The sequence below is a fragment of the Colletotrichum spaethianum genome, assembly GCF_022836535.1.
Source record: "Colletotrichum spaethianum MAFF 239500 DNA, contig49, whole genome shotgun sequence".
Lineage (NCBI taxonomy): Eukaryota > Fungi > Ascomycota > Sordariomycetes > Glomerellales > Glomerellaceae > Colletotrichum > Colletotrichum spaethianum.
This window is the reverse complement of record NW_026054819.1, coordinates 183,492-205,304: the sequence shown is the minus strand read 5'-3', so window position 1 is coordinate 205,304 and position 21,813 is coordinate 183,492. Positions and strand designations below refer to the sequence as shown.

General features: G+C 49.9%; 4 protein-coding genes across 4 annotated transcripts; 2 read left to right on the top strand and 2 right to left on the bottom strand.

Annotated features, from left to right (window-relative positions):
* Window positions 1-577: 577 nt before the first annotated feature.
* On the top strand, window positions 578-1,365 carry ColSpa_11698 (uncharacterized protein; the record flags this gene model as incomplete). The annotated part of the gene is made up of 2 exons (XM_049277910.1): window positions 578-1,024; window positions 1,078-1,365. 2 exons carry the CDS (start codon window positions 578-580, stop codon window positions 1,363-1,365), a joined length of 735 nt encoding a protein of 244 aa, XP_049133867.1.
* Window positions 1,366-3,347: 1,982 nt separating this feature from the next.
* On the bottom strand, window positions 3,348-4,100 carry ColSpa_11697 (uncharacterized protein; the record flags this gene model as incomplete). The annotated part of the gene is made up of 2 exons (XM_049277909.1): window positions 3,348-3,696; window positions 3,766-4,100. The coding sequence occupies 2 exons, from the start codon at window positions 4,098-4,100 to the stop codon at window positions 3,348-3,350; spliced, it is 684 nt and encodes a 227-aa protein (XP_049133866.1).
* A 3,810-nt stretch (window positions 4,101-7,910) lies between these two features.
* Window positions 7,911-10,044, top strand: ColSpa_11696 (L-amino-acid oxidase; the record flags this gene model as incomplete). The annotated part of the gene is made up of 3 exons (XM_049277908.1): window positions 7,911-8,480; window positions 8,539-9,011; window positions 9,225-10,044. 3 exons carry the CDS (start codon window positions 7,911-7,913, stop codon window positions 10,042-10,044), a joined length of 1,863 nt encoding a protein of 620 aa, XP_049133865.1.
* A 6,177-nt stretch (window positions 10,045-16,221) lies between these two features.
* On the bottom strand, window positions 16,222-19,732 carry ColSpa_11695 (bifunctional cytochrome P450/NADPH--P450 reductase; the record flags this gene model as incomplete). The annotated part of the gene is made up of 6 exons (XM_049277907.1): window positions 16,222-16,897; window positions 16,957-17,153; window positions 17,225-19,288; window positions 19,346-19,381; window positions 19,440-19,558; window positions 19,618-19,732. 6 exons carry the CDS (start codon window positions 19,730-19,732, stop codon window positions 16,222-16,224), a joined length of 3,207 nt encoding a protein of 1,068 aa, XP_049133864.1.
* Between the last annotated feature and the right edge of the window lie 2,081 nt (window positions 19,733-21,813).

The window sequence follows — 21,813 nt, the reverse complement described above, 5'->3', positions numbered from 1 at the left end:
CAAACGTTTTCTCTGATCTGCGACAGTGTTTCTTCCCACCCTTTCTCGGTTAGTTGGAAGGGGGTAAGTAATTGCAATGCGATTGGCTCTTCAATAAGGTTCGTACCCCTGCTTCCCCCACACAGAGCTTCTTCAACGATCCTATTCGGTTAAGGCACAGTTTCGAACCCGTCCGCATCATGAGATCTGGTTGTTCTCGCCGGTGTTTGGCCTCATCTTTTCAGTCTAGAGTCCAAACAGCATGCTTGATGTTGAGTTGGTACCGGCTCGAAGAGTTGAGGGGCAAGTTGGCAGTACCGGACGGTGGAACGTGCTTGCAATGCTTGATGGAGATGTTCTGCTATGGCTCCCTGCATGTGGTTTTGAGTTGGATAGACTCAACATCGTGGTTTCTCGAGTACAAAAGCGGTTGGTATTCCCCAAACTTTTCTCATCTCTTCTCATCATCAGCATCAACATCTTCAGCTTTTCAGCAGTCTCTTCTCTCTTTCAGCTCACTTTCCTCCTCCGGCAGGATACTACTCGTTACAAACTCCTCTGGTCAGGAGCTCTATCATTCAAATCTTACCTAGTCAAAATGTCTCTCAAGACCGTTGCTGCCGCTTCCATCCTCGCCGCCGCCAACTTGGTGGCTGGCCACGGTGCTATCATCGGCGCCTCCAGCACGCTGGGTGGCTCCGGCATGGCTCTTGGTGTTGACCTCGCGACTCCCCGTGACGGCACTCGCGCCACACCCTTCCAGCAAGATTCCACCCGCTTCAAGGGTCCCAACGCCGACACCTTCGGTCAGACCACCGGCGGTGGTGAGAACGACTTGGAGGCTGGCACCAAGGCCATCATGAGTGCGACTGGTGACATGCTTCCTCAGGTTGCCCCTGGTAGCACTCTCGATTTGACCGTCCACCAGGTCAATGGTGACGGTGCCGGCCCCTACGACTGCATGATCAACGCTGATGCCACCGGTGCCTCCTGGACCAACATCAACGTCCCAGTCACCGTTCCCGGCCAGAACTCCCGCAATCGCGTAAGTGCCTTCGCATCTGACGCATCACACCAACATGAGCTAACAAGCTATAGGCTGGTGCCATGACCGACTTCCCCATCAAGGCTGAGATCCCCGCCGACCAGACTTGCACTGGTACCGTCGCTGGCCAGGCCAACGTCTGCCTGGTCCGTTGCCAGAACGGAGCTCGTGCCGGACCCTTCGGCGGTATCGTTCCCGTCCAGATGGCCCAGGCTGGCAACACTCCCGCCGCAGCTCGCCGCAACCTGGCCCGCGCCATTACCGAGAGTGAGCGCCAGTACAAGCGCATGTTGAAGCGCGCCGTCGAGGCTGTCGAGGCCGAGGAGGAGGAAGAGGAGTAATTTATTCGCTCGTTTGCACATATTCCAATGTTGAAGGGTGGACTGGTCTTTTAGGGATTACATGTAACAGTACTGGATTACTGATAATGAGACACGACTGCCTGCTCTAGCTGGAGTATGCACCTTCTTACCTTTTCGCTCGCTTTCCGATAATTTGGAGTGATTCTCAGTCTTTCCACATTTGCTTCTCACATCAGTCGTTGTTCGGAAATAGCTGGAACAAAACAGGGCTGAATGAAGGATCCCGTGGTTTTGGAAAGTTTGTCGACTCGCCCGTTTATGTGCAGGCAACATGGTTCCACGTCTTGTTTCGGCACTGTTGCACAAGGAGTCTCTTACGAAAGCAAAATATTTTTCAATGTCAAAAATGGATGAAGCTTAAAGCCTTACGTTTGTTCTAGTGCGCATTTAGATCAGGACCTGCGACGAAAGACTGGCAGTACATCGGTTCCTGATCCTTGGAACGTGAAACGAAACAGTCGGCGAGTCATCACGGGCCACACACCATCTCTTGGATATCAAAGCGTACTTGGGTTAGTAGACTGAAACGATGTTTGCTCTTCAGATGAAATAAGCTGAACATAAAGTTTGTGGTTCCTGGACGGAAGATCCACAGCATGGAGTCCATCTCGTCATATCGGGCAGTTATATCCAACATGGAAACTTTCGACGAAGACAAGCTAAACTTCAAAAGCAAGCGGCTATTGGCCATTGCTGAGAATGTAGACCAGTTTTCCTTTAAGGATGTTTCACTATCGGAAATCTACTCCAGACTGAAATTCCGAAGAACAAGGGTTCGTGGTTGAGGGACGAAAGATTGCATTTACTTCAACGAAATCCTCTGGCTACTTATAGACTGTGCGCCAATGAAATTTGAGAGTCTCTGGTACTGGAGGCAAGAAAAGGTCAGGCGTTGGGTGTCACAACCAACCCCATCTCCGGGGGCAACCTCGCATATGCCCTTCTACTGACAAATACATCACTATCGAAGGGCAAATCAACGAACAAGTTACGCCTCCAGCCCTTACGATTTCAGTGAAGAGACGATGAAGATCAGATAATTAACGTTCGCACGCCTACAGCTTCAAACTTTCCACTACGTACATACCGTAGCAACAGCGAGCACAAAGCTGCTTTTAGCTCTAATGTAATTAAACACAAAGTAGTCTAAGCATTTCAGCAAAATACAGAAACCCAACGTATTATGTGTTGGGTCATAGCGCTGGATAATTCCGTAATACCTACCGTGAAGCAAGTGTTATATTGGAGCAGATATAGTTATCTTCAAGTGGCACGATATGGACGCCGTGATGTCGCAGAGCACTACGAATTGGCAAAAGAGCTAACTCAAAGCAAAGATGTTTACGTCTTGGTGAACCTTCCTTGAAAAAATTAGCAAAGCGAGACCGAGAGTCACCCTGGACGACAGATACTACTGTATCAACCATTGGCGCAGATCTCAAGAATAATCGGCCAGTGATCGGTACCATTCAGATGTGACATGTAGATCTGGGCTAGCACGCTGGTTAGCTCTCGTATCCTGGCGGGACCATCACCACAGCCCACATAGTTGCCAAATCCACTATTGGTATGTAATCAACATGTAAAGCGCATCGCTGTATCTGCAATTGCAAAATCATACATGGCCATGACAATTTCGAACTATTTTCCAGTCACCGGTATATTGTGACAGTCGAACTGTATTCAAAAGCGTTCCCATCACTACAGTACAACGGGCAAGCCGGGTCTGACCATTGTGAGCTAGGACCAACTGCCTCAGCGGACAACCTTATCCGAGTAGCAAAATGCGTAAAAGTGGATCTGTAATTAAATGAAGTGAAAGCGGTAGTGAAAGTTACATGGGTGGAGGCATCTCGAAACATTATTTCCTGGTGATTTATGACGTAGCGTGGTGCCCCTCCCTTACATCTCGTAGCCAAGGTCTTGAACTCGTAACATACTCTTCTCGTCGCTCATCGAAGTCACCACGCAATGAGACTTGCGAGCAGGACCCCAATTACGAAAGCGGCTCTGGAGTTGCCTCCCCGTTGTGACGCAGCGTTCTCTCCCGTCTTGGTAGCCACACCCGCAGAGTTGGTCTTGGTTGTGGTCGAGCCCGGTGTGTAGTCGGCCGCAATTCCCTCGATAGGATGCGCGTATGCCTGCGCGGGCGTCGTCGTGGCCACCCACGCGATTGTCGTTGACAGCTCTTCGGCATTGTAAACAGTAACAGTGGCCGTCTGACTAAGGTCGAAGTTGCTGTAACATGTTCCGCCGTAGGCCGGGCGGTCGGTGTCGGCGGCCTTCGAGGGCGCAGCGAAGGTGAAACCCCTGTTATTCCTTATCATCAGCAATCGGACTCTTCATGTCATATCAACATTGACAGCAGGCACGACATACGACGCGCAACACGCAATGTAGCCACTCGCCCAAGTACTGCTCTCCGTGTTCCAACCATCCGGACACACCAACGGGCTCATGTAGGGCGCGATAGAGCTAGACTTCGACATAACAGACTGATATCCGCCAAGCCATTCCGTAGGGTAGCACGATGAGATCGTCTGGTTGGGCAGGGGAACGGGCTCGTTGATCCAAATCTTCTCCTGAGCGCCAACCAGCATCGTCAAATGGTTCTCATTACATTGCGCGGGCGGTGTGAATGTCGTCGTCAAGGCTACCGCTGAGATGGTTGGAGCCGCGGCCGCATTGACCGTCTCTGCAACTCGGACAGGCATTATGATGACTTTGGGTACGCGTTATTATAGTCTGGCGGTAGAAAGAGCGGATTGACTGCGAGATCGTCGTCGGTTAAAGAGCGGTAGGAGTTGGTTGAAAAGAGTGGAAGTGAGTTGATCAAAAGAGTGACAGGCCGATCGGGATCACGCAAAACACCGAAGATCACGGGGGCGGGAAGGAAGAGAGAAAACGGTCGCCGTGAGCAGATGGCAAAGTATCGGGAGTTTTATTGAATTCCTGCTTGTTGGATGTAACCCTCTTCCCGGTTTAGCTGCGTAATTACGCCTCCGTTTCATTTCGATATTCTGTGGGCCCGATTGCCCGCTGTCTGCTTCCCGGACAACTCCCGCAAGCTTGTCGGCTTTGATCATCGTGATCTTCCCGGACCTTGGCAGAAAATATGCTCCCACTTGGTGTTCAAATCCTTTCGATGCTTTCCATGGCGCAGGAATCAAAGCTTAAATTTCTTATTCTCCGACAACACGATGTTAGTGTGTGTGATTAATGATTCCTCGTATATGTAGAGCATGTAGTCATGCATTTCGAGTTTTCGGCGCCAGGCCTCTCTTTGGATGTGCTGTGCCACCCGACCCTCTTTAAAAGCTGCCTTGGGTTCCACCGATGACGATCGCGGCACCCCCCTGGACAAGCCTAGACTCCAACAAACCAGCGGAGAAAGGGGCATCCCAACTGTCACATGGCGCAGTAGCACCAACAATAGAGGTTGCGGGTTTTCCAATGACCTGACCCGTAAGGGAAGCGCTTAATCATTTGCAGTCTCTGGGCGGCGTGACACCGGCCCTCGGTTTGTGGCTTTGCGAATGTTTTGTGTTGTTATACCCTGGCAGAAACGTGGCGGAGAAAGCATTAGCTCGTTTCCCTCAGTATCGCAGCATGGGTTCAACAAGGCCGTAACGGAACGTGCGCGAGTAACCTATCTGAAATAAAAACAAAAACTAAATTAGCGTCCCGCTCGGCTGCGATTCGCATAACTCGGAAGCCCACAACACGGCCATTGTCACCCAGTAGGTTTCGAATGGCACTCTACGGTGTCCGTGTTTCTGTCGTCATCAGTAAATAACATGATGCGAAATTGTTAAAATGCAACCTATTCGTCCGCCTCTTCCAGTCTGGATCCTGTCCCGTTCAAACAGTTGATATACGAGTGAGTGTCAAGGGCAACATGCGTTTTCACTTATACCCATGCAGCCGCAATATTGTTTTGTCGTCTTTTTCGCCAATCCCACTGGCTCAGATAAACGGAGTTGAGCATAAGTCCGAGAATGAGCTCGAGGGCGGGTCCAAAGAGCAAACACTGAAAGCGCGTTCAAGACTAGTCTGAAGCAAATACATATTCCCTATCCACCCAGTGGACTTCCGGCAAAGTTGAATCCCTCAAGACTTTCAGTTATCACCAGAGTCTGCCTGCCAATAGGACATTACAAACTATAGTCTCTTGTTACCTGCATTAAATTAGAAACAATCTACCAGAGCTCGATCGCGCTAGCAGATTATGAACCGCGGGTTCCTGCGTGTTCCTGAAATCAACTACGTCATTATTATGAGCCTGACAACTCACTCACCACGAGATCGCGATAAATTTAAGGAGGAACACAGGGGAAACGTTCTTTAAATTTGAGTAGAATTCTGTTAAAGAGCGCGCCGCCTATGGAACAGAGTTTCTCTACAGTAAGACCCAATTTAATGAGGCGCGGCCGCGTCGGGCCGGGATGTTTCCATACTTGCATGCCCGTCAGCAAGGTCCCAGAATGGGCTGCGCAAATATTATTGAAGACGAAATCGACAGTAAATGAGAGTCATTGGACATTATACCAACATTAAATGGCCCCATGAGCCAGAGGATCATAGCAATCTTAAGTGTAAACACGACCTCCTCTGAATTAACTACTTCTCTGATAGGCCTGCAGCAAGACATTTATTTGAATGCGGCAGTTTCGTTACACCTGATTGAACAGATACTCGAGGCTGCCACTTGATGCGCTCATTAAGGTATTTTCCTTTTTACTCCTCTGTTCCTTTCCCCGCCCGCGTTTCTCCCTTTGTTTCTCGGCACCAAGTATTGTTCATGGTGTATTTGCTAATATCTTGTCAGAACGAAGCAGTTTCTGCGTGGTTAGCAAATCCCACTTCGGCCCTAACAAGATTGTTTCTTGCAATTCGCAACGAAAACGGCTATCATGTGAATCTTAGTATGCCGAGCTGTTAGTTGAATCGTTTGCCCGCATTTCTACTTATCGTCAGTGGAATCCTGGAACGCGGTTCAAAGAAAACTTCATTGAAGCAATATCAAAGCGGAACACCTTCCTAGTTTAGTATTAGCATAGCTAACTCTGAATCAACTAATACTTTGTACCAGACTTACTCTATCAAACGACAGTAAGATATTTGAGGAATGTTCTCGTGAAATTCAACCGACAAGATACATATAGATTGTTTCCAATTTGATAGAATCAATCATACCCCTTGAGCCTACAAGAACTGCAGAATTTCGTCGCTGATTCAATCTCTACAAGCAATACCATCTGAACTTCCTCACAAAATATGGACCGGACCATCTCCCCTCTCAGTCGGGAAACCTCACTGTCTTTCTCAACGCTAAGGACTCAGTCAGTCATGAACACATTCGGTGGTGCAGTCCGCGCCAAGGACTTTTCCTCGTCGGGAAAGTACTGGTCTTTGCCGATGCATTACCAAGCCCTCGGCAGGTACTCACCGAACTTGAAGATAGCTTATCTCCAGCCAAGAGATCTAGGCTTATTATACCCCAATTTTGTTTCCTTGGCGATGACAAGTTGGCTTGACACGTTGAAACCGCGATCCACCATTATACCGCCTCTGTTGTTAGTGCTCGGAGATGGTGCCAACATTTCTTTACACAGCTATGCAATGGAACCCTGAGCGAAGTTTATAAGTCGGTCAAGCGAGTAGAATTCAGTCAACAGCAGCGACTGATAGTTTGGGAATTGAAGGCTTTTGAGGGGTGGCACTTTGCACTTGCCCGATAGGGCATCGGGCCTCCAGATGTCCACCTCCGACCCATGTCTTTTGGATTTACACTGGAACATATTACATAACATAACTGAAATAAATGCCCCTTTTGCTCACTGGCTTCCTTTTTCCTTTGTGTTACTATTGTTTATTGCAAGAAAATGACTGTTTTCATGCAGGCCGAAAGAATGTTATCAAGGCCAAGAAAGGTCTATGATAAGGAGCTGAAGAGCGAGAGCCAATGGTTGGTTCTCTCATCCTGGCTTCCCCGCGGTGCCGATGCCGGGACAACAAATAAGTCTAGGGCCATGTACCGTTCCTTCCGCCAAGGCACCTAAGATATGACTTCTCGTGAAGCGAGAACCTTGAACTCCAGACAATGACACACGCGCGATTAGAATTTCCGCATTCCTGAGGACTTGCCGCGCCGTTTTCGGGCATAGACCCCACGCTGTATCAGTGACAGCGGAGCTGGGTCCTGATAGTCGGTACCCGACTATGCACATTACGAGCCGAAAACTTGACGAGGCCAAGCCTTCGCACCGTCAGAACCTCGGCCTCAAAGTGGTCACTTAATTTAAATAGATGATGCCCAAACTCCAGAGCGATACCAAGCCTCAATCTATGTCCATCAAGGTGCTTGTCAAAACTTCACTCGGATGAGCCTCTTGGACTTCCCCAAGGGTTGTGAATGACTGTCGGCAGTGGGTATAAAAGTTCAACAATCCACCTTCGTCCCAAGTGGCTTCGTCGTCATCGTCTTCTGTTTGCTTGCCTTCAAAGCTACCTCAAAAGACAAGATGGCTGTTGTGTGGTCAACCCTCCTTACTGCTGCGGCAACTTTGTGCCAGACAACCCTCGCAGAGCCCATCTTGCGCGAAACAGTTTCATTTCAAGGCCCTTTCATAGTTGAGCGGAACGGTATTCAGAATATCAAAATCCATTACAATGGCGCTCTGAACGGCGAACTCTCTGTTTCGTACGGCGCTTGCGACATGAGGGCCGCATTCGAAGCGCACCACGAAATTGGCCGGACGCATATTGGTTCGCACCCAGCCGCTAAACGTCATCTGGAATGGACCGACCGACGACCTACCAAATTCGTCTGGTTGGTGCCCGAAGATGTTTCCTCGGGTTGTTTGCACGCCTTTGTTGACAACCAGCTTGTTGGCCGTTCGACGGAACATGTCGTTATGAGCCGCAAGACGAGGAAGCGTGCGACTTTTGCCGAAGCCACGGATCCTATGGGCCCGTGGTTCGACGGCGTTGAATATCTCAAGCAGAAGCAACCCGATGACGTGTTTGTTGCTTCAGTTAAAAACAAGACGTTCGGCATATTGGGAGCTGGCATATCCGGTCTACACACTGGTGTAAGTGATTAGTTGCTTTACCAGGCTTTCCAGATGATGAGACTAATTCCTATTGCAGCTGCTGCTCGACTCAGTTGGCATACACAACTGGAAAATTCTAGAGTCCTCCGACAGGACCGGCGGACGCATTCGTACCACCTACCTCAACGGGACTACTCCTGATGACCACCAGCATCATGAGCTCGGTCCCATGCGATTTCCGCACACCATCCACGATGCCGAGACTAACGAGACGTACCCCATAAACGACCAGAAGATGATCTACCAACTGGCCGACGTGCTGAATGAAATCAATGCCAACGCTGGGGCCGACCCTTCTCTTCAAGTCAAGTTTATCCCATGGATTCAGGTCTCCGACAATGCTCCTGTCGCAACCAAGAAACGCCGTCCGGACGGAACCGTCCCGGGTCGCAAGGAGATCGCTGCCGACCCCTCGCTGATGACCAATGCCACGTACTCCAATGTCACGGCTGCCAAAGAGGCCACTGAGGCTCTGGACGACTTCAAAGCTCTGACACCCGAGAGAGCCAAGTTCTATGCAACAAACGTCTTCAAAGCTCACAAAGAGGCTGTCGAGACTGGCATGTTCGACTTCTCCGAGGTCGAGTACCTTCGTTACGTTATGAAGACTGACTTGAACGTGACCGACGAGGTTACTCCGTCTAACATTGTCTGGCCTATGTGGGAGTTTGAGACAGTATATTTCCTTGCTAACGAGTGGCGCACCGTGGATGGTGGAATCAGCCGTCTACCTGCTGCCTTTGAAAACATCGTAAAGGGCCGAATCTCTTACAAGACGAAGGTTTTCAGCGTCAAGTACAACGAGGACTCCAAGAACCTCAATGTGACATGGCGTGAGACTGGTAGCAACCCTTGGCTCAAGAACACTACTACTGAGCAGTTTGACTTCGTCTTCAACAGTGTTCCTTTCAACCTCCTTAAGTATTGGGAACTGCCGCCTCATTCTAGCTTGATGCGTCGAGCCATTGAGCGCACCGTCTTCCTCGGTGCGGTCAAGGTTGCCATGCAGTATAAGACTCGTTTCTGGGAGCACTTAGATCAGCCTATCATCGGTGGCTGCGGGCGAACTGACATCTACGGCATCGGCCAAATTTGCTATCCGTCCTACAACATTAACGGAACCGGCCCTGGAGTCATGCTCACATCTTACGCCCCTGATGCGGACGCAGTTGTCAGCTGCGCAATGCCAGTCGAGGAGCACATCGCGTATATCCAGCGAGCCATGGTTGAAATCCACGGGCCCATCGCCGACGAGATGTGGACGGGCAATTACGAGCGTCACTGCTGGGAGCAGGACGAGCACCATGCTGGTGCCTTTGCCGTGCCTATCGTTCCTCAACAACAGCTCTACCTGCCGGCTTTCTGGCAAACGGAGTTTAACACCGTTTTCATTGGCGAACATACCAGTTTCACTCACTCTTGGGTTTTCAGTGCTCTTGAAAGCTCGACTCGTGGTACGGTGCAGATGTTACTCGATCTCGGTCTTGTCGATGAGGCCAAGCAGATCACAGGCACTTGGATGGCAAGGTGGATCAGCGTATAGTACCTGTGGCACGAAACAATCTTTAATGTAATATTGCAGATCTAAATCCCTTCCAGATATGAACTTCATGTCCAAATTCGAGCCAGAGTCTGTAATCGTGATGCGACGCAGAAACGCATGATCAAAGCTATAAATCCAGAAGCGGGTGCGAATATGGAAAGAAGTGGTTTATAGTGATTTGAGTTAACGAGGCTGCTCAGGTAGCTACATCCTTGACACTAATGAGCCTGAAAGGTGACGAGGCGTCAAGGGGCACGTTACACGAAGTAGTAGTTTCTCGGACGCGCAATACTTGTGCACTCCTTGAGTGCGGAATCCGATGCTCACCGACAAATGAGATTGACGCTAAAATGAGTTAGTCTTCCTTTGAATTCATGTCTTAGTGCTCAAGCTTAGAATTCCGATTGTGCATACGGAATCAACGGATCCTAAAGTTGTCAATTTGAGGTACGATCCATTCCTCTCTACAATCGACCGACACGAACCGAGGGGCTCTCAAACTTCCACTGCTTGCACCAGTGAACCATCAATTCAGGGGTAACAGGTCCGACCGAGCGTAATGAAGGACTGCACGAGATCGTTTTTCGAGTCTCATAAATCTTCGTATTCGGAACGTCATCCCCAACAGACGCAGCACCCCGATAGAAGTCTACAAGCTTCAATCCAGGGTTGCGATCGGCCCCAAGTGCTTGCTTGGAAATACGGCTCACTTCTAGTCTATCGACCCATTCTTTGAAGCTGATGAGCTCAGGAAGTCGGTGCTTCCCATAGAACTGTTGGATCGAAGGGACTAGCTTGTCGAATGAAGTGGTCGACGGGTTGCAGCCGTGGAAGTAGCCCTCGTGGTAGTCTCTTGACTCCTCTGTGAGCCCTCCAATGTCCAAGATCATTTTCGACATCGTCTCAACTGGAACCCATGCAAGCGTGTTCATTCCTGACAGGTGGTTGGGCAGAGCTTTTAGCACGAGGCTGCTCGCAATGATGGAAGGAAGCCATTCTTGGCGGCTCCAAGCACCGTCCTTGGCAAGCGGTCCAGCGATCTGTCCTACGCGGACGACCGCAAGCGGAAAGTCTCCGATATTGGCGGCATCCTCAAGGATCAAGCTGGAGATAAGCTTGCTCTGGCCGTAGCCCATCCCCGAGATGCCATATTCACGCAACGACGTTTCAGGAACCGGTCCTCGACTTGGATGCCACTTACTAGTCGAGCCAATGGTTGACACAAACACCATCACTAGACGTTTATCAGCCATGGCTGCGAAGTCCGCAAGGTTGCGGACTCCTTTGATATGAGGCTCGAAAGCTTCGAGAGGCATATTGAAATTCACCGCCCATGCGTTGTGGACGACACGATCGGCCTCTTTGAGCAAACGAGAGTAGACTTCCCCAGGGAGCCCCAATTTAGTCTGAGCGAGGTTGGTGTGGAAGAACTCAACTTTGCCGCTATCTTTTGGCTGTTGCAGGCCGCGTTCACTCATGGCCTTTGCTTGTTTCCCGGCGCCGCCGTCGTTGGACCTATTGAAGCAGATGATCTTCTTAATGCGAGGGTTGCGCATCATTTCATCAAGCAAGTAGCAGCCCATGTTGCCCGTCGAACCAGTGAGAATAACAGTCTGCTGATCTTTGGCTGGTTCGGGCCGTGCTGGCTTGGCGCGGACCAAATCTTTTGTCATCTTCTGGTACAACTCGTCCATCACCTTGTAACTCTGAGCTTCGGCCTCAGCGCTCCCATTCGTATTTCCATTAACAATGGCTTGCAGAATATGGCCGGCAAGGTGGTTGGGGCTAGCATGGCTGTACACGTCTCGGGCCTCGATAGTCATGCCGCTGTAATGCTTGTTCGTTGCGCGGAGACTTGCCGTGATGAACCGCGCAGCGGCAATGATTTGCAGGGAGTCCATTCCGGCGGCGAAAAAGTCGGTGTTGGGATCTATTTGAGGTACACCAAGCTGCTCTCGGAGAAGCTTCTCGATAGACTTGCTAAGGGCGGCCTGGGAGCTGACGTCGAGGCGGCGCGCCTTGGATAGAGGGATCTCCCTAGGGTTGGCGTAAAGCTCCTCGATCTCGTCGGCGTAGAGTTTTATGGTCGCTGATCTCTTGAGAGTTCCCTTGTCAGCCATTAAAAATGGCTTTTCTGGCTTGGAAACAGTGATTAAGTGTCTCACAATTCGGCCATGGGTTGCTTTGTATCTCTTGTCAGCCTACAACCTCCAAGTACAGGACATAGACCATTAAACAACAGGAGGGACTTTTCTTCTCAGTGCCTTGTACTTACCGATGATTGCATTCGCCTCTGCAACTTGTGGCATGACACGCTCAATCAAATCCTCTATTTCCTCCTCAGATTTCGGCTGCACAACCGGCTCAATGATCAAGGCTGGCTGGAATTTCTGAGCTCCAACAATTACAGCAGCTTTGACTGCCGGATTCCCGGCTATGATTTCTTCCATCTCAACAGGATTTAGCTTTTCGCCGTTTGATAGGTTCAAAATGTTGTCAGCGCGGCCGTGGAACTTCCAATGGTGAGGTAGCGCCGGATGTGGCTGGTACAAGTCGCTAGTTCTGTACTCCTCTTTTTCCGGGAACGTGTAAAAAACGCCCTGGACAGGAAGATGCTTCGATTTCCTGGTGATTACCATTTCGTAGACATCGTCCTCTGCCACTGCCTTGCGGAACTCAATACCACATAGCTCTTCATTATAAATGAAATATTGCCAAAGCTCTGGGGTTTTCTGGTGGTAAATGACAAAGGGCAGGGTTCTGCAACTGTTAGTTCTGGGATCTGTTGGATACCAAAGAATGTGTAAACAGACTCTGTAGCACCAATGATGTTGATCAACGATACACCCTGTTTGTACAAAATGTCACCGGCCTCCTTGTTTAGAGGACCTTCGATGAGGTTAGCATCCGTAAGCCGGCTGGAAGTTTGCAAAGCCTCTTACCTCCTCCAAACCCGAGAAAGTTGAGCTGCTTCAATACGGAAATGTGATCAGGGCGGCGGCACATCTCTTCCAGAAGTGACGGAGGCAATCCTGCACTTGTTGCACCTGTCACCTGGATGACTTCAATAGCGAGATCAGGGGTCAATGGTCGATCTGGTGGGGGAAAGACAATTTCTTTGCCGCTAATGATTGCTGTGCCAATGAATCCGTAAACGCCACCGGCGTGGAACATGGGCACTAGAACAGTAAGCAAAGATTGGGAAAGTTACTTGCCTAAGATTCAGGCACTTACTGGGGCTGAAATGCTTTGTTGCTGCATTCTCCGTTACCTGAGCTACGGGTAACGTTCCATTCCACTCCGGCAGCAAGTGAAGGGCGTCTGTCAAAGCAATAGATCCATGCTTGATTACGACAGGTTTGGGAAGTCCAGTGCTCCCACTGGTGTGGAGGACAAGAAAAGGATCCCACTCTGCTTCGGCTGCAGTCTTCGTATATGGGATTTTAGGAAACTGTGGCTTCGAGAAGATATCATGCAGTGGCTCTATCTCAAGCTGCTTCATGTCCCAATGCTTTAACCAAAATTCGGTAATCGATTGATGTGATTGAGGACGCGCCACCACTCGGCAGTCGGACATTTTGAATAGGTTCAGTTGGGCCTCGATCGGATTTCTTGGGGACACAAAAAGGGCCTGCAGTTGTGTCAACTTGTCTGTCACAAGTCTAATACATTCTTAGCATATACCTTAAAGCCTGCTTTAACAGCGGCAACCATGATGACCTGTTTAGTGATTCAGTTAGTATGGCTTAGCAAAACAGATTGACTGTTGACTCGGAGTGACTTACAGCATATCTCGCGTCATTAGGACCAATGTAAGCAATTGTTGGAAAAGTGTTGGGGCTTGGGGTACCGCAGGCATCAAGAATGACACGGGCAACATAATTGATGGCATTCGCAACGTCTCTGTGCGTCACTTTTCGCCAACCATCTCGAGGCTCTGACGTGTATGGTGTTGAGAAACATGTTTGGTCAGGCTCGTAGATTGCCCTTTCATCGATAATGGCGGGCAAAGTGCGTTGTCCGCAAATAGAGCGAGTACGAGACTCCGCAACTTGAATAGTAGATGTGGCCATAGTAGCTCTTGCTGATAAGAGACCGTAAAACGAGATTGAAGAGAGTGAAGGCTAGCTTTGCTACCATTAGGGCAATGGAGGGGAACACAACTCTTCATATATTAGAGTCGGTCCCTCGGTCCTGAGACCTAAAGCTGGGGCGACATGTGACGTATCATAGTATTTCTAAGCATTATGCTGAGGAAATAACGAAGTGTCCTTAGTATCCGTGAAAGTTTGTACTACTCACAGGCTTGGTGGCTTACGTACGGTATTTGTTTCAGAGGTTCACCGTCGGCTACCTCGGTCGGAGTCGAGGATTCTAACTTTTCGATCGGCTGCTCAAATGTATCATTTCACTTTTTAGCAGCCGTAGGTTCCAGGCTTTCGACCCCGCCAACGCACACATCCTTTCCAATTACTACCAGGAAGTCTGGCTCGTGGTATATTCCCTTGTATTAATCCCTGAAAAATGCCTAACGAGCATTGAAGACCTAGATGGCTTGCGTATTGCGAAAAGTAAGTCGAAAAAATGCGTCTCCGCACATGAGACGATGACCAACAGTATTAGCCGATTGCCCACAATATATCGAGTATCGGGCTTTACAAGGAACGTCCGATTTTCCGGATTGTTATAGCATCACTACTTTATTTATCAGATATGGCCAACACTGCGACGAGTCTGTGGCGTTTGATCATATCTTTGGGAGATCATGTATTATCATGCTGCGGGCCAATGTTCGTCAAAAGTCGGATTTCCCCATCAACGTTATGATTTTCATCATTGTGACACATTGATACGATCACAATTTTACAAATTACCACAAAATTTCCAAACGCTGTGCTGCTTAAACTAGACCCAAAGGGTCGCAGAATTTCAGGTTGTTCCAGAGCACTGGTAGCGAGAAGTAATTGGACGATGAAGCACGTCCTAGCTAAACCACTCATTCTTTAAAGACTACCTATTTCGATGCCTCGGCAGCAGTAACTTGTCGAGCGGGGAATCGTGCGGGGAAGCGAGTAAGATTTGGACATAGCTTTATGAACAGTAGATGCATCTGAGATGTTTCAAGGTGGGCACAACAATAAGACTTGGTTACAATGGCAGCAATTCCCATTTTATTTTTCTTAACCGCAAAGCTAGAACAACGCAGGAGGCTTTGTTCAAAACTTTGAAGTAGAAAAATTTAGCGGTGCAGCCCGTTCAACGCGCTTTTCTTTCGTCATGCAATGACGCGATCTCGGGCTAGGCTTCAGGCCTCTGCTAGTAGGTGGTTCACCGCACAGAAATCCAACCCAAGGGGTGGATCTTTTTGCCGAAATACGTCTAAGAGGTCACCAAGTATACTGTATCTGTCTTACGGCATTGGTAGCTGTACATTAGCTACGGAATGACAGTCTTCAGGGCTGAGCTGCGTCGGCAAGCCTGTTACCTCACACCCGGAACGCCGGGAAATCTTTAAGTTCAGTGGATAAAGTCAAAACGGCTTTTAATTTGGACATATGCCTCCCGGATATTAGAGGTCTGCGAGTATGTTTATATGTCGAACGGTGAAGTGCTGGTGTCCATCAGTGCTAAGCACACTCCTGGTTCTGAACATTTGTTTGCTGGATGTTCACATCCTAAAAACAGGTATTCGTTATCATAGGATGTGCAGACGGTAATATACTCAGGATGCGAAAGCCCAGACCTTAAACAAAGGTCTTGTTATAAGTTCTAACTTTACATGAGTCAAACTGTTATGGGATCATGGCAAAGGATTGGCCATAAGACAGGTTCCCCACAACTCACACAACTAGCTTTACCATACACGTGCATGATGGATCTCCAAACAGCCGAATTATGACCGCTTTCTATTAACCTATTGCACCCTGCTTAATTTTAGTATGATCCATGTTGTTTCTCCTGCCTGATCCTTACTTGTTGTGCTCAGGCAGTTTGCACGCTACGGCGCACTAGAAGGGCATGGTATCTCTGGACTCACACAACCCATGAGTGCACATAGAAATTTGCTGCTCTGTCTGGTGCTGCATAATCTTTCATTTAAACACTCAAACTCCAACCCCCTTCTATAAATGCTAACCGTAGCCGAGACCTCGTGTACTACGATATACCTAGCGCTACTCAATCAAAGACATCCGTAACGTAACGGATGTTCCTTAAAGACTCGAACCAGTTTTTGACGTTGGTTTCATCTGTATCTTCACCCTTGGCCTTCTCCATCTCGACCTTAATCTTGATGATCGTCTCCTTGGCTGACTCGGCGACACCTCGAGAGCCGCAAACGTAAGCCTTGGCACCCTGCTTCCACAGTGCAACAAGTTCCTCGCGGTCATGCCACATCCGGTCCTGGACGTGCTTGCAGCCCTCGCTCTTATCGCAATCGCGACTATAAGCACGGCGTACTGAAACGGCGCCAAGAGCTTCCCACTTGTCGAACTCCTCACGGTACAGGTCATCGTGGTCGGGCGAGCGGCAGCCAAAGAAAAGCAAGGCGGGCGCGAGGGTTCGGCCTGCCTCGAGCATAGTGGCGCGTTCTTGGATGAAGCCGCGGAAAGGAGCAAGGCCGGTGCCGGCAGCCACACAGATCATAGGCGTCCGTTCGGCATCAGTGGGAAGGCTGAAGGCAGCATGTGACGGGCGGATGGCGACATGAAGCGAATCGCCTTCATCAAGGGAGTCAAGGTAGGATGAGGCAACACCAATGTAAGGGCCTTGTCCTGAAAGTGAGGGCTCGTTAAGGACAGAGAAGGTGAGGGTGACGTAGTTGGGGTTTGCCATCGGTGAAGAGGAGATGGAGCTGGGTCATGTTAGGACATGTTTTGCTATGCGGGAAAAGGGACACGGAAAGTGACTCACTATTGTCTAACACGCATTGGCGGCATCATTGACAAAAACACACCAATAGGCAAATCGATAGAGGGGTGGCGTTCAAGCAAGTCAAGAACAGAGACCCGTTTTCCGCTGATCTCGTCGGCATAGGCATCGCCCGCAAGTCGACTCAGCTCAGCCTTGGTGTCCTCATCTTTGGCGTACTCGGCAAGAGCGAGCATGTTCTATCAAAGGCGTCAGCGGCCATACAGAAAGGAAATCAATGATGAATAAATATCACGGGAAATTTTCTTACTCTTCTTGTAGCAGGCTGTGAGAGTTCAACATAGGAGCCCAAAAGATCGTTGGCGGGGACCGAGCTATCGATTGGGAGGGACGTAGGACCATCGGTCTTGATGCTAAGATGAGCATCGCGGGCCAAATGAAATCTTCGCATGGCGCGATGCACGCTCTCCTTGGGATTAATCGGGAGAACGGCAAGGTAGTCTCCTGCGGTGTATGCCATATCGTCTGGAATCTTGATTTGAATGTGTTTCTTGATGCTCTTGGGATCGCCACCCTTGGTGAGCGTCGCAGTCTTAGTGACTGTGGCCTCCCTGACATCCTGGCGAAGAGTCGAGGTTCTTGGGTTGCTAATGGCAACATCCACACCCTTGGACTTGCTGTCTTCAGCGGCGGTAGTTTTGTACTTGCTTGTCAGCGCAGGCCAGAGCACTTCATCCTCCCAGGACTCAAAGTTCGTAAAAACCTCCCCAGTCGACGCGTCTGTGAGGCCAAGATCAGCAAGTCGGTTTGCGCCAAGCTGCTGGAGGGTTGTATCGACTAGCTTGGGGATGCGATGGAAGGTTTGAACCCAGTCCTTGTGACCACAACCGAAGACGGCGTATGACACATCTTTGAGCGGTGCCTTGGCCTTGTCCTGGCCTTCGATCCATGCTACGAAGTGCCCAGCATTGTCAGGGGGCTGACCCTCGTAGGATGCTGTGATGATGACAACGGGCTGATTGGTCGGCAGACTGCCATTAGCGCTGTCCAAACAATCGATCTTAGTCGCACGGAAACCGTGAGACGCCGCATCCGAAGCGACACGCTGTGCGAGAGCCTCACAGGTACCGCTATTAGAGCCATAAAGAATTGTTAACGGCATCCCACCGTCACTCTCAGAGGCTCCGTTGCTCTTGATCTGCCCAGGCGTCTTTTCCGGCTCGGCGAGGCCAGCGAGGCGACGCTCAAGGGTGGTGGGCGTCAGGCCATCACGGAGAATGGCACGCATATGCATGTCCTTGGGCTTGATTGTGAGGGTCTGCTTGATGCCGAATTGGTAGTTCGGATCCAGGACAAAGTTGAAGTTCTGGAGCAACATCGTCATGACGAGGAGGGCCTCTTGCCATGCAAACGGGCGACCGATGCAGGCTCTCATGCCGTTACCAAAAGGCTTCCAGCAGTTGGGGAACTCTTTAGTGATGCGGTTGAAGTTCTCGTCCATCATGCGCTCAGGTTTGAATTCGTTAGCGTCCTCGCCAAAGACCATAGGGTCAAGGTGGGATTTAGCAAGTAAGTTGATAATAGTCTCACCCTCCTTGACAGGATACTTTCCTGCCAGTACAGTGTCCTCAAAAGCTTCAACTGTGAAGAGGGGGATTGTTGCGTTGACGCGTAGGGTCTCGCGGAGTACACCATTGAGGTAAGGCAGCTTCGAGAGGTGCTCAACCTTTATCTGCCCCTTTCCAACAGCGGCGTCTACCTCCTGTTGCGCTTTCTGATACGCCTCCGGGTGTTTGAGCAATTGGTAAAATGCGAAGGATAGCAATCCTGATGTCGTCTCATGTCCTGCGATGAGGAAAGTGATGAGGTTGTCCATAATGCTTTCATCTGTCATCTTTTTCCCTGTTTTTGAGTCGACGCCTTCAAGCATGGCCGTAAGCAGATCGCGACGGTCATTCTTGCCAGCCTTCCTTGACTCCAGAACCTCTCTCGCTGTGCTTCTCAGAGTCTCGATGTCGTCGGCGAACTTTTGGTCTTTTGCGCTGTAGAAAACTGAAGGCAGCGGCAAACGTCGAGACTTATTGCCGGCCTCGACCAGGAAATCACCCATGGCCTCAATGAAAGGGTGGAGAACAGGCGAATAATAGCTGTTGAATCGGTAACCCATTGAGCACAGGGCTAGTGTGTCGAGTGCTAACCGCGTGAAGTCATCGGTCACTGTGATCTGTGACTCTGGCCCGTAACGCGCCCACTTCAATGCTAATTGACTTGCGATGTCGTGCATTTCATCAAACATGCCACGAATTGACAGAGGGCCGAAGGCGGGCATGAGTACGCGATGGGCAATGCCCCAGTTCTCCTCGCCCATTCTTGCCTATATTCGCGGTCAACATCGAGTCGTCCGGCGCACCGCCGCATTACCGGAACTTACCGTAAAAAGTCCGTCGTGCACCCCATTTCGGATTTCCTATTGACGTCAGAGATCATAATCGAGTATGGCATAGGCTCAATAAGGAGCTACTTACGCTCAAGGCCTGGTTTACGGACTTCTTGAACCGCTTTTCATCGCACGTCTCATTCACTAGCGCACGGGTCGAAACCATAACGACGGACCGCCCAGGAAATCTCAATCGGTAGATCTCACCTTAGCGCAATGTTAGCTGTGGCTTATCGATTAGGGGGCTCGGTCAGGGTAAATCTCACCATACTGGTCAGCGAGAGATATCATGGATCCCAGGGGGAATTCCTGGTCAATCTCGTTGATGTTGCCCAAGAAAGGCAGCCCAGGGGGCTCAGGAATAGGTACTGTTTCTGACATGTTTTGTGGTCTTGCGCGCGCGCGCGTGTGTGTGTGTGTGTGCGCGGTTACTTATATTGTGTGCGGTGTGAATACTGACAAGATAAGCCAGATGCACTCTTACATGACCCAATGGAGAGCAAAAAAGAACACACAGAGGGGTAAGGCCTGATAATATTCAGAATTGAAAATCGGCAGAGTCCCCATGCGTGGCCAATCTCTGGGCGCTGTTTGGCGTTATGCCTCGGTCCCATCATCATGCGTGGAGCACAAGGATAAACGCTGATATCATGCCCGTAAAAAAAGATTACTCATTGTCCGCTTTTCCACAGGCTAACCATTGTCGTGAGGTGGGCCAATCCCGGCTGCGTCAGTGGTCAAGATGAACGCGATGCAGGTCGGCCATCCCGTCGGTCCCAGTCTTTAGTGAAACAAGGCATTCGGCGCCAGCCCAATTCCGCACCGGCTTGCTTCAGTGCTTACAGCGTACCACAGCATGTTCTTTCGCGGCTTCCCCTGCCCTCGTCTATCACTGTATGCCGCCCTATGGAAAATGAACGAAATAAGCTGTGCGACTTGACACTCCTCAAGGTTACATTGGCTGCTGGGCGGTGAGTCAGGGGTTTTGCTGTGCTCCCCTTGCGAACCGGTCTTAACCACTGACTTTCCTAGGATTCTAGCCACGAAAACGGCGATTCATCTGATTAGAAGATGCTTACAGTGAGATTTGGGCCGAATTTGCCGAAGCTTTAGACCATCCGTTGTGAATCTGCCCACAAACCAACAGCCCATTCCAGGCCACCAACCCGTCGGGTCTAATCTTAAGGCTGTCAAGGAGTACGGCCGAGATCCTGCATGTAGGCGCAACGATGACAGATGCCGATGTGCGGCGAAGTCAAGATCAAGTGCCGGCGCCAAATTACCCCATCCCGCTCCGTTGGGCAAACCAAACTGAACGCCCTTCCGCTCCGCTTCATTCCACTGATGCCGCGGACGTCTCGCTCACGGCGTCAATCCGCAGCGAGGCTTTCGTTGAGAAATCATTGTCGGCCGCGCGTTGGGCAGTCTATGGAGACTGGCCATTTTCACATCACCGACTAGTAAATGCCCACCAGCCCTGATTTCTGAACATGACTCTCGCTTTTATCAGGCAGGCTGCGGGGAACAGAGACACAATGACGCATCAACACCAAATTGGTTTCTTAGCATCGCGTCCTAAGTGGGTGAGTGTTTAAGTTTGCAACCACGCAAATCAGAAATGGATCCAACCCCAGAACGCATACGTGCAAGCAATTGATAAGTCAGCACAAAAGCCACGCAATGCAGGAGGCGGAAATTTGTTAGTAATGCTGTCAGCACTTGCCCTGGTTTGGTTTGGTTTTGTGAGACGAAGTGACTTCTGCCCTTAACGCAAGCTGCAGCGGTATTTCTGGCAGAAGCGTACATATTGATGAACCAATTGTAACTTTGTACTTGATCTGCGACAACTCATAGTGCAGTTTATGTATGTATCATGATCAGCACTACGATACATGTATAATTTGGAACAAGAGTCGATCAGTGGAGTTTTTTTGATATTTTTGTGAGAAATAAGTAGACATGTCGATTGAGTTGGCTGTTAGTTGCCGCGCTATATACATACTCCTAAACTCCACATTCAATGCGTTGCGACAAATCGAACCATGTCGTCCACAATAAGGGCCAACTCTAATATACTGTAGTTTGTTCGCCCCGGGGAACCCCTGGCAACGATTATCCAGAGCTAAGCAGGCGCCATGGGCAATGACATCGAGTTCGACCGTGTCGCCCTAGCAACTCCGTGACCTTGGAATTATACGGCCTCAAAAGTCGGTGTATCAACCAAAGCTAGGCTCGCTCGGGTCGAAACGGCTATTGACTTAGTCCATCATGACTGTAGCTGCGGAACGGATAACTAGTTTTTCGACCTTGGTGATGTCAGGTTCATCTCGGGGCTGTAAGCTGTGATTGTTTACGCAGAATCGCTTGAAGGGGTAGCAACTTTTTCCATCTTGAAGACATATCTAGCAATGGACGATATGTTAAGAGAGACGAAGGGATCAACGAGATGGCCATGAGATACA